The 12324-nt window shown below is 42.1% G+C and overlaps 1 protein-coding gene across 2 annotated transcripts in view; it reads left to right on the forward strand.

Moving 5' to 3' along the window:
• Positions 1–12324, forward strand: part of dyrk1b (dual-specificity tyrosine-(Y)-phosphorylation regulated kinase 1B) — a 38803-nt gene that overhangs the window by 20318 nt on the left and 6161 nt on the right. For both annotated transcript variants that reach the window (XM_056433752.1, XM_056433751.1), the window contains exons 2-3: positions 9706–9869; positions 10758–10877. In XM_056433752.1, the coding sequence (XP_056289727.1) occupies positions 9801–9869; positions 10758–10877 (189 nt within the window). In that variant the 5' untranslated portion in view covers positions 9706–9800. The remainder of the gene's footprint in view (positions 1–9705; positions 9870–10757; positions 10878–12324) is intronic.

Raw genomic sequence — 12324 nt, forward strand, 5'->3', positions numbered from 1 at the left:
TATTTATTTTTAACGATATAAATGATGTCAGTTAATAGCCCGTCTTGTGAGTTTTTAAAGCTATTACTTAGCGACAATAAGCTCTGGTCTCCTGCATACGCTATAGGATGTGCTAATGCTATCGGTGAAGATAAATATTAAACATTAAACAAGTAGCTCAGAGGAGCCGCTCGTCACTTGAAGGAGAACGATGGACCTTAGAGGTCCTGAGGGTCAAGGACTAATGAACTTGACGTTAGTCTTGTGGAGCGACGGCATTTATTCACAGAGCAACTCAAACCAGTTCCTGTTGTGTTCCTACGCTGCCCTGCAGCTAGTTAGCATTTCAGCCGCAGCATCTCTGCATGCAATGTGACAAAATGACATTCATGTTGACGGTCAATGGTCAGCGATTGGTCGACAAGGGTCCGCTAACGGCAACGGTCCCTCAGGTTCCATCACCCGCGAGTTAGCATGTAGCACGTTAGCTAGACGGTGGTCATCGTCCGTTCTTTTTTCGTTCGGATGTGACTCAAATTGTCGTGAAAGCTTTATGTCAAATGTGTTGCGGTGCAGTTTTCAGTCGGCCATTTTGCACATCCACTTCCTGTATGACGGATTCACCCGTGGAGCTTTATGTCACAATACTTTGACGTTTAGAAATGCATTAAAAGTACAAGTTCATTCATTTTGGTTTAGAAAACGAACAAGAAAGTACATGTATAAAAATACAACCCGTTGTTTGAGCGGTGAGAGTAAACGTGACACCCATCACATCCTGCGTGGACACTGAAGACCGAAGCTGCTCACGTGAGGCTCCGCCCACTTCTACGCCGCGGTGGCCTCGCTGCATCCAGCCAGACGTCCGTTTCCACCATTTATCTCCATCTATGGTGCGTCTTCAGGCCGGTCCACGGCCCAGACATGGACTGTGATGACGCCTCAGCTCCCAGGCCTCTCTTTGGTTCACATGTACAATCAGTGGCCACTTTATTCGGTACACACACACAAAATTGGGGCGGTTCGAATACAACTGTTCCGCAAATAATCCTCCCTTCATAAAAATCATCATGTCCGGTTTCGGCGACGTGTTTTATTCTCGCGCGTGGTCCTTTTTGGAAGCTCCAGTGAAAGTGCTGGTGAATAAAACCACGTGACACTTGAGATATTACGTTTCCTATATTTCCTCTGACCATAAACTAAATATGGCAACCCACGCCACAGCTGTTGAGTCGTTAACGTCACTGCAGCCACGGGACTTGATCTCTATCTCGATGATGTGTTTTCTCTGTGAGGTGTATTCAAGAGCGCAGGTGACCTGTATACTTCAGTCTTTTGTTGTGTTTCGACATCTAACTGCCGCCTCATCGGATCCTTAGAGATGTGACTCTGTGAACACAGCTTGGTTGCGGTTGGAAGCCAGTCTGCACACGACCCGCTCCGGGCTCACGCTGGACTTGAGATCTTGAGAGCTTCTTTCTTCGACTCCTCGCCCCCTCGGATCCGCACATTGGGAACATTCGGGAGAAAGTCTCCAGAGCTCCGGTGCTTCTCGGTCTCAGCCCATGTGCCCTGGATCTTTGTCTCAATGCATCTTCGGATCGAAGCTCCGTGTCGCTATTTAGGATCCATCGCGTTCCAGTTTGGTGATTAGAGCGGCTCCCTGATTGTTGATCGTGAACTCTGCATGTCAATATGTGTTTCCCCAGCTTGATGTTCCCTGTCCCCGGACACGAGATTCTTCCACACATCTCTCATGCAGTTGTGCTGCAGGTGACTTGTGTGTGACATCAGGTGGATGTTGTTGACCCATAACCGGGATCCTCCAGAAACCTGATCCCAGACAGGATCACCTGTGCACATGTAAACACAGAACGTCTTCCTCCATTCAACACCTCGTGGAGCTTTGGATGTGTTTGTGCCCAGACCGGCCATTAGGTTCACTTTACAGTCATTTATCATAGTCATTTATAATATATATATATATATATATATATATACACAGAAGCAGGGACCCAAATGAATAGCTCCTTTTGAAGTATTGCATTTTTTTTGCATATATATAATATATTATTTATTATATATATATATATATGCTTCAAGTTCTCTCTCTCTCTCTCTATATATATATATATATGTGTATCTCTCTCTCTCTATATATATATCTCTCACTCTCTCTCTCTCTCTCTCTCTATATATCTATATGCTTTAATGTCTCTCTCTATATATATATATATATATATATATATATGCTTCAAGTTCTCTCTCTCTCTCTATATATATATTAGGGCTGTCAGCGTTAACGCGTTAATCTATGCGAATTTTTAATTTGGCCGCCTTAACGCACTAAAATATTTTAACGCAAATGTTTTTTGTTGTTGTTTTTTTTTATTTTTGTGTGGATTTAAAAAAAATATACTTTATTAATCCACAAGGGGAAATTAGTTCTCTGCATTTAACCCATCCTTAGTTATTAAGGAGCAGTGGGCTGCAGTGATGCGCCTGGGAAGCAACTGGGGGTTCAGTGCCTTGCTCAAGGACACTTCGACTTGCTTCCGGTGTTCGTTGAAGTTTTTACACTCCTCTGAGTGTCAAACCGCGGCAGTACGGTTTGACACTGTTTCCGTTTTTAAAACAATTATTTCTCCGCGAAAATAAGGAGCAGAAATGAGTTTAACTCGTGGATGAATCAGTCGGGTTTCCTCCTGCTCCTCCTTCCTCCCGTCTCCCCCTCTGATACACAGAGGAACGGAGGGGCGACGTGTCGGGTGACGCGGCGCGGAAAGAACTCGTCACATGAAACCTTCACCGTGATTGGTCAATCCGTTTGTCTGTCAACATTTTGCGAAAAAAACAACCAATGATCACTCAGTAAATCACAAGGACCTCCCACCACACATGTGAGGCTCTTGAGCAACCTGTGAGTCAGAGAAGCAGAGGACACGGCGCGAGGACAATGTGCCTCAATATAGAGCTGAGATTGTTCTGGAATGTTTGATGTAGAACACGTGGGGATGTGTCATATGCAAAAGTCTTTAAAAGGTGAATTTACTTTTTTTTGCAAAATGGAGACATGCCCCCAGCCTCCAGAGGGTTAACGTGACATATGTGAATGTCAGTCAGTCACCAAGGCCACTGGTTCTGCTGCTGTTCAATGTTAAAGATGACAGGACCAATGGGGTCTCAATATACTTTTTTTTTTTACTAATCTGATGTTTCACTGAAGAAACAATTTGTCATCCACGATATTAAATACCTCGCTGGCACTGTAGGTAGGAGCCTCTTTGAAAACACAGCTCTGTGTGAAGTTTTGTCTTTAGAAGGAAGGAACAAACTTCAATTGCGATTAATCGCGATTAAAGTTGTAATTATAATTTCAAATCAAAATGCCGATTAATTAGTTAATTTTTTTTAATCGATTGACAGCCCTAATATATATATATGCTTCAAGTTCTCTCTCTCTATATATATATATGCTTCAAGTTCTCTCTCTCTATATATATATATGCTTCAAGTTCTCTCTCTCTATATATATATATGCTTCAAGTTCTCTCTCTCTCTCTCTATATATATATATGCTTCAAGTTCTCTCTCTCTCTCTATATGCTTTAATGTCTCTCTCTATATATATATATATGCTTCAAGTTCTCTCTCTCTCTCTATATATATATATATATATATGCTTCAAGTTCTCTCTCTTTATGCTTCAATGTCTCTCTCTCTCTATATATATATATATATATATGCGTCAAGTTCTCTCTCTATATGCTTTAATGTCTCTCTCTCTCGCTCTCTCTCTATATACAGGACTGTCTCAGAAAATTAGAATATTGTGATGAAGTTCTTTATTTTCTGTAATGCAATTCAAAAAACAAAAATGTCATGCATTCTGGATTCATTACAAATCAACTGAAATATTGCAAGCCTTTTATTCTTTTAATATTGCTGATTATGGTTTACAGCTTAAGAAAACTCAAATATCCTATCTCTAAATATTAGAATATCATGAAAAAGTATACTAGTAGGGTATTAAACAAATCACTTGAATTGTCTAATGAACTCGAAACACCTGCAAGGGTTTCCTGAGCCTTGACAAACACTCAGCTGTTATAAATCTTTTTTTTAACTTGGTCTGAGGAAATATTAAAATTTTATGAGATAGGATTTTAGAGTTTTCTTAAGCTGTAAGCCATAATCAGCAATATTAAAAGAATAAAAGGCTTGCAATATTTCAGTTGATTTGTATTGAATCCAGAATGCATGACATTTTTGTTTTTTTAATTGCATGACAGAAAATAAAGAACTTTATCACAATATTCTAATTTTCTGAGACAGTCCTGTATATATATATGCTTCAAGTTCTCTCTCTATATGCTTTAATGTCTCTCTCTCTCTCTCTCTCTCTCTCTCTCTCTCTCTCTCTCTATATATATATATATATGCTTCAAGTTCTCTCTCTCTCTCTCTATATATATATATATGCTTCAAGTTCTCTCTCTCTCTATATGCTTGAATGTCTCTCTCTCTGTGGCAAAGAGACCCTCGTTGCCCCCCGCTGGGCGCTGTCGTTTGGCCCGGTGTCGTTTCTCCTCGTCCAGCCACTTGTTGGAGGTTTCTGTCGTTGTTGCCGTTGCCGCCTGAATATTATAACAACGTTACTCTATCGACACCGATGGAGAGATGAGACCGAGTCTGCCCGAAAAACCAGGAAATGTGTCATCATCATCATCATCATCATCATCACCCGCTTGGGAATGAGGGGATGACGGACGAGAGGTGGAGCAGGTTTGAGGGAGCAGGAAGGGTGATGGAGGAAGGGGAGGAGAGAGAGCGAGGCTGGTGGTGGTGGGGGGGGGGGGGGGTTGAGTTGCTAGGGGAGAGTATATCAGCCTGAGAGCCAGGCCTGCTATTGGAAGCTACTTGCTGAGCAGGAGGGAGAGAAGGAGCTAATGAGTATTGTAGGTTGGTTGCTGAGACAGCACTGGGTTTATTTATAGAGCGCTGGCCAGCCAGCCCTTAGATACCGGCAGCGAATCAGCTGATGGGGAAAGAGGGGGCCCCGGCCAATGGCAGCGCGGGAAGGGGGATGCCAGAGTGAGGAAGTGCTGTGAGCGCCTCTCGGTCTCTTAAAGGGACGGGAGCGGCTTTTCTCAGCACTAGGCAGATATTCTTTCTTTCTTTCTCTCTCTCTCTCTCTCTCTCTCTCTCTCTCTCTCTCTCCAGCGGTGTCATATCTGTAAGCAGGCCAGGACCCAGAAGCACCACAACACCTGAGCACACGCAGTTCACCAACGCGGCCTCAACGCCGCTCAGCGGCTTCTTAAACAAACGTCACAAACAGAAGCTCATCGAGCCGAGCAGAACTCTATTCACATTATTATTATTTTAAATCTGTTGAGCATCGGAGAACTATCTAAACCAGTGGTTCTCAAATGGGGGGGGGGGGTTCGCGAAGGCACTCCAGGGGGCTACGTGAGATTAGTAAAAAAATATATTTTAAATTAGCATCCGTTAAAAAAAATCATTTCAAAATAGAATATAAGTGTAAGTCCATAAACAGAATTGTATATATTAAATCAGACACCGATGCCACAGCATTTCACGGAGGTACATCACTGAAAGAATGTTGAGAACCACTGATCCAAACCATGTGTCATAGATGGTAGACAATTAACCTATAATTACAAATGTTTGGCTATTCTTACATGTTCAAGGAAAAAATGTCTGTCCAGAATTATGCTACAGCGATATAAAAATAGCCCTAATTGTGCAGGCCTGAAATATCTTTTAACTCTGACTGGTATAGAGAGCAGTCGTTCTGTTTTTGCTCTGTTCATGTAAATCCGCGGCCATCTAATTCTCGACGGCTTCACACAGTACTGCTGTCCAGCTGCTGGGGAGCAGGACAACTTCATCAACTCAATAGTTTCGCAGATTAAACAGATTGGATCAACCAATGTTTAAAATGCGCTTCCTAAAGTAACAGCCAGGCCACCAGGGGGCGCTCAAGGTGTCCCGGCTTCTCTTTTTGGGGACGCTGTGCACCCAACAACAACATCCTGTGAAAAATAAATAATATACTACTCATTTATTTATGGGCGAAATCAAAATGCACTAAGAAACGTATTGGAAGTCATATTTTTTATGCAAAGATGTTTACGTTAGCCGGAAAGTAGCACAACATGTTCATTTAAATGTGAGAGGTGAATTCAGGTATTCTGTCCCCAAAATGAATGAATAATTGCATTCAAATCAAATGGATCGATGTAATTGTGAGTATTATTTTAGCCGTAGTTGTGCAGTCCAAGTGAATATCTTCACTTCACTACTTTAACTTAATTTAAATGATCCTCCTCCCAATGCAAACTGTACTTCCTGCAGGTGTGCTGCTTCACAATAAAAGCTTTACTTGTATACATACCTGCAAACTTGTCACCTTTCGGTGAAATTCACCGTTTTTAACTCAAAATAGGTCATCCACGTGAAGAGTTTTTTTTTTTTTTTGGGGGGGGGGGGGGGGGAGGTCACCTGGCCCGCTGCCGTTGAGATTGCAGTGAGACGCGGAGAAAAGTGTGAAGTGGTGCTCTTCGCAATAAGACATCTTTGATGGGACGCGTCGAGTCTCGGCCAATCAGCGTTCAGATGTCCACAGCGTTTGGGAAGTTAGGTTAGCTTGAATGTTAGTCCGCTACATCTGCTGCTGTCACGCTGCACGGTGTAGCGATACTAACAAAGTACCCGTACGTTAAACACGATGTGATTTAGCATATTTTTAGTATCGATACTTCATTAAGAGAGCGATCAGAGCGCACGCGCTGCTCCGTGTCGAGCTGTCTGCGCACACTGCGCTGCGCAGCTCACAGCGAGAGAAGAGGCGCAGCTTTAGAGACTTCGGCTTAAAAAATAAAAAGATGCCAGAAGTGAAATGTTTCAGTCTGTAAAGTTGTGTAACTCTCCAGCTGCTCATCCTGATGAACTCTGTATCCTCTGGTCAGAGACTAACGGCCTCATAGTGGATCATCAATGCTATGATGGAACCATGTAGTTTCATTCATATCTGGCTGTATTAACACTCATATTACTGTCATTTGTTAAGTGTTGAAAAAGTTGGTAAAAAGTGAACCATACAGATGTTTTATTTATTACTATTATAGATAAATATACCAGTCTCGTATTTATGGTACCATATTGTTTTATGGTATTGTATTGAATTCTGGTATCGGGTATCATGATATTTATGGCAGGTATGTAATATGTATAGAAGTTATAATATGAGTATCGTGACAAACAGGTAGAGACAGAACAGATTCAGGGAGAAGTCCATGAGGACTGTTCAGGCAAAAAAAGGAAGTTGGTTCATGAATGACTTACCATATTATATATAATGACAATGTATATTTGTTATTACGATCATTATAGGGCTGAGTCAGAGTGGAGGACCTTTTGTTCTTAAACTGTTTATTATCATTATTTAGATTTGTGGTCAGAACAATAAAATGACTGTAGTTGTGGTTCTAAAAGCTTTGAGGCTTCAAACAACGTGGATGTGGTGTGGTGACAACAACAAAAAAGAAAGTCACCTTTTTCACCCCTCATGAGTTTGCAGGTATGTGTATAAAAAGACTTCATTTTACACAAGTAGGTCCGACAATTTCATCACAAAAGTCAAACATTAATTTCTCATTCAATTTCAATTCAATTCAGTTTATTTGTATAGCCCATTTTCACAAATTACAAATGTGTCTCAGAGGTCTTTACAATCTGTACACATAGACATCCCTGACCTTTGACCTCACATCGGATCAGGAACAACTCCCAAACAACCCTTCAGGGGAAAAAAGGTCAGAACCCTTGAGGAGAGAACAGAGGAGGATCCCTCTCCAGGATGGACAGGTGTCATAGATGTCATGTGACCAGAAGGAATCATTACACACATTAAAACACAGTAACAACACAATGAATATGACAGAGTGTATGAAGAGTTGGTAGTCGGCATATTCCACGATCCATCAGGCAGATGGAGGGAGAGAGGAGGAGTGGGCGGAGTCTCAGCAGGGCCATGGCGTAGTTGGTAGTCGTCATATTCCACGAAATGTCCCACTTTCTGCCATAGTTTTCTCTTTTAAGCTCCTTCTTGACTAAAGCTGGAGCATCGCCTTCATTTAGGCGAGTCCTACAGATGCAAAGGGATTCATTGGCATCTGCACATTTCGAGGTTTTCCTTTTTTGGCCGTTTCTGAAGACTTCCTCCGCAGAGGGTATCGGTGAATCCGTAGAGGAAGGCCATGCGATGGTGACGCGTTGCTCAAAGTAGAACATGTGAGGCGAAGGCCGGTTCTACAGGTTCTCTTGGTGAGCGTACCCAAAGGAAGCTCAACACCTGTGCAGAGCCTATGAGATGAGGCAGCTAGGAGGTTGTTTGGATGCGTTGGTACGTCGGCGTCATCAGGTGAACGTACCTGTGTGCTAGAGATAAATCATAGAGCCGAGATCACTGCCGACTTTATTCCCTTAATATTGAACCTTTCTGACATAGAGCTCCTGTTGATGTCAAAACTCTCACATCAAGACGAACAGAGCCTTTTTTAAATTCTTTGCCAGGGTTCGTACGGTCATGGAAAACCTGGAAAAGGTTATGGAATTATAACAATGGTTATTTCCAGTCCTGGAAAGTCCTTTTTAAAAATTCATGGAAATTTGTTATATTGACATGTTCATTTCCGCAGTTTAATTAAAAGAATATAAATGTATACCAATATTTATTCTTTCAATTAAACTGTTGTCCTTCATTCATTTGTCTCATTTATACACCGAGATTTCACCAAATGTTTCGTCAAGGAAATTTGATTTAAAGTCCTGGAAAAGTCCTGGAAATCCCATTGGTCAACCCTAGGAACAAATCAAAACGAAACGACTTTTTTAAAATAACATTTCTTGTGTTGTGGATATTTCCCAGCTGCCGGTAAGGGACCTCCACCGGTTGCTGGTTCGGACCGAGGCCGCCGCCCGCCGAGCGCGGGCGACCTCCGTCACTCCGGCCCGCCAGCGGAGCCGCTCCCTGTCCGCCGTAAATGAAACCGCCATTAATTATGCAGCGGGGCTTCGCTCTAACCCACACCTGTTCTGTTCGTGGTAGCGAGCTCGGGGCTCAGCCCAGCCGGTGAGACTCGGCTATGATTGGGTGGTGGTTTGCCGAGATGACCGTCGCTAATTGGTCCATATGGTACTACAAGCACTCTAGTGGGGCAATATGGTACTACAAGCACTCTAGTGGCTTTGTAGGTGATGAAGAATGGCTGCACGTACATGGCACAGTCATGTGTCATCTTACTGATGGAAATATGACATGAACGATTAAAAGCGGAATTACAAATATAACCAATGCAGCAAATACTATCAATTTGTATATTTGGGGGGGGGGGGGGCTGTTTATTTAAGTGGGATGAGAATTGGTCGTCAAATTCTCAAAAAGGTCGTCAAACATTACCGACAACATAAAAAAAAGATATTTTATATATTCACATGTTGATATTGGGAAAAGCTTCAAAAACCCTGGTGGCATTATTTTAAGGAAAGACGATCCTGTTTCCATGGAAACCAATAATCAACGATTGTGGTTTCTGATCAATTGGAATCACTTGTGGAGGAGAGACATGGATTAAAGTGCTGGGGTTTCCCTCTCTAATCATCTCTCTCTCTCTCCCCCTTCTCTCTCTCTCTCCCCAGGTGTAAGCAGCTCAGGATGTCCGCCCACCTCCTCCTCCTCCTCCTCCTCCTCCTCCTCCTCCACTGCCCAGGGCTTCTCCCTCGCTGAGCCAGCCATGACCAGCCAGCACACACATACACACCCCTCCTTCAGCTCCATCCACTCCATGGCCGAGCAGCAGCAGGTAACACACACACGCACACACACACACACACACACACACACACACACACACACACATGCACGTACACAAACACATGCACGCACACACACACAACACATACACGCGCACACACATGCACGCACAAACACACACGCACAAACACATGCACGCAAACACACGCCCACACACTCATTAATGAAGATATATATATATAGATATATATACAAAATTGTCAAGCTAATTTCAAAAAATAATGTGAATACTCATTTTAGCAAATAATCTGCTCAAAATCGACGTGGATCTCGTGTTTCATGCCAATGTCACGCAGTCAATAGTCGTCCATTGAATTCATCGTGTTCGTACGATCACGGAAAACCTGCAAAAGTCCTGGAATTTTAAAATGTTTTTTTTTCCAGGCTTGGAAAAGTCCGTAAAAGAATAAAATCCCGAAAGTTTTGGCAAAATCATGTTATAAAATATGTTTATTTACACGGTATATACACTGTATGCTTTTAAATTCTCATTGTTAGTTTGAATACGACATTTTCTCACTTTTCATGTCTACACCCGAGATTTCACGACATGTTTGGTCTCCTCAAGAGACGACTCTTTCTGTGAGGTGGTAGATGATGGACTGACTGTGGATACGTCCCTACTTCTAAAACATCTGGACGACCCCTTTTAATTTAACAAACATGTATGTCACTGATTCTTACACATGTGATAATCAGTCCATGTCATATGTACGTATAGACCCCCCTGGTGGTGCAAATGTGAACTGAGAGACGCGAGTTTGAAATTGACACCCAGTGTTTTCATGAAAGTTTTCGCGATGTCCTGAAGTTGTGATTGTGGTACGCTTCCTTCCACCTGAGCGAGTGTGTGATGCCGTGTTGCTGCTCCCTGCAGGTGCTGTCTGATATGACCATACTCCAGCGGAGGATCCCCCCCAGTTTCAGAGACCCTGCCAGCGCCCCACTGAGGAAACTCTCTGTTGACCTCATCAAAACTTACAAGCACATCAATGAGGTATGACACACACACACACACACACACAAACACACACACATCAACTGGAGGGACTTCAGAGACTTATAGAGCAGCCTGATAATAAGGAGTTGACTTTAGAGACTTATAGAGCAGCCTGATAATAAGGAGTTGACTTAAGAGACTTATTAGAGCAGCCTGATAATAAGGAGTTGACTTAAGAGACTTATAGAGCAGCCTGATAATAAGGAGTTGACTTAAGAGACTTATTAGAGCAGCCTGATAATAAGGAGTTGACTTAAGAGACTTATAGAGCAGCCTGATAATAAGGAGTTGACTTAAGAGACTTATAGAGCAGCCTGATAATAAGGAGTTGACTTAAGAGACCTATAGAGCAGCCTGATAATAAGGAGTTGACTTAAGAGACTTATAGAGCAGCCTGATAATAAGGAGTTGACTTAAGAGACTTATAGAGCAGCCTGATAATAAAGAGTTGACTTAAGAGACTTATAGAGCAGCCTGATAATAAGGAGTTGACTTAAGAGACTTATAGAGCAGCCTGATAATAAGGAGTTGACTTCAGAGACTTATAGAGCAGCCTGATAATAAGGAGTTGACTTCAGAGACTTATTAGAGCAGCCTGATAATAAGGAGTTGACTTAAGAGACTTATAGAGCAGCCTGATAATAAGGAGTTGACTTAAGAGACTTATAGAGCAGCCTGGTAATAAGGAGTTGACTTCAGAGACTTATTAGAGCAGCCTGATAATAAGGAGTTGACTTAAGAGACTTATAGAGCAACCTGATAATAAGGAGTTGACTTAAGAGACTTATTAGAGCAGCCTGATAATAAGGAGTTGACTTAAGAGACTTATAGAGCAGCCTGATAATAAGGAATTGACTTCAGAGACTTATTAGAGCAGCCTGATAATAAGGAGTTGACTTAAGAGACTTATAGAGAAGCCTGATAATAAGGAGTTGACTTAAGAGACTTATAGAGCAGCTGATAATAAGGAGTTGACTTAAGAGACTTATAGAGCAGCCTGATAATCTGATAATAAGGAGTTGACTTCAGAGACTTATAGAGCAGCCTGATAATAAGGAGTTGACTTAAGAGACTTATAGAGCAGCCTGATAATAAGGAGTTGACTTAAGAGACTTATAGAGAAGCCTGATAATAAGGAGTTGACTTAAGAGACTTATAGAGCAGCTGATAATAAGGAGTTGACTTCAGAGACTTATTAGAGCAGCTGATAATAAGGAGTTGACTTCAGAGACTTATAGAGCAGCCTGATAATAAGGAGTTGACTTAAGAGACTTATAGAGCAGCTGATAATAAGGAGTTGCAGTAATCTAGTCTAGAAGTAACAAACACGTTAAACAGTTTTTCTGCATCTTTTTGAGACAAGATGTGCCTCATTTTTAAAATGTTACGTAGACAATTGGTCAAGGTTGATGGAGAAAAGCCATCGAAGGATAGATAGAGGACA

The sequence above is a fragment of the Pseudoliparis swirei genome, chromosome 16 (assembly GCF_029220125.1).
Source record: "Pseudoliparis swirei isolate HS2019 ecotype Mariana Trench chromosome 16, NWPU_hadal_v1, whole genome shotgun sequence".
Lineage (NCBI taxonomy): Eukaryota > Metazoa > Chordata > Actinopteri > Perciformes > Liparidae > Pseudoliparis > Pseudoliparis swirei.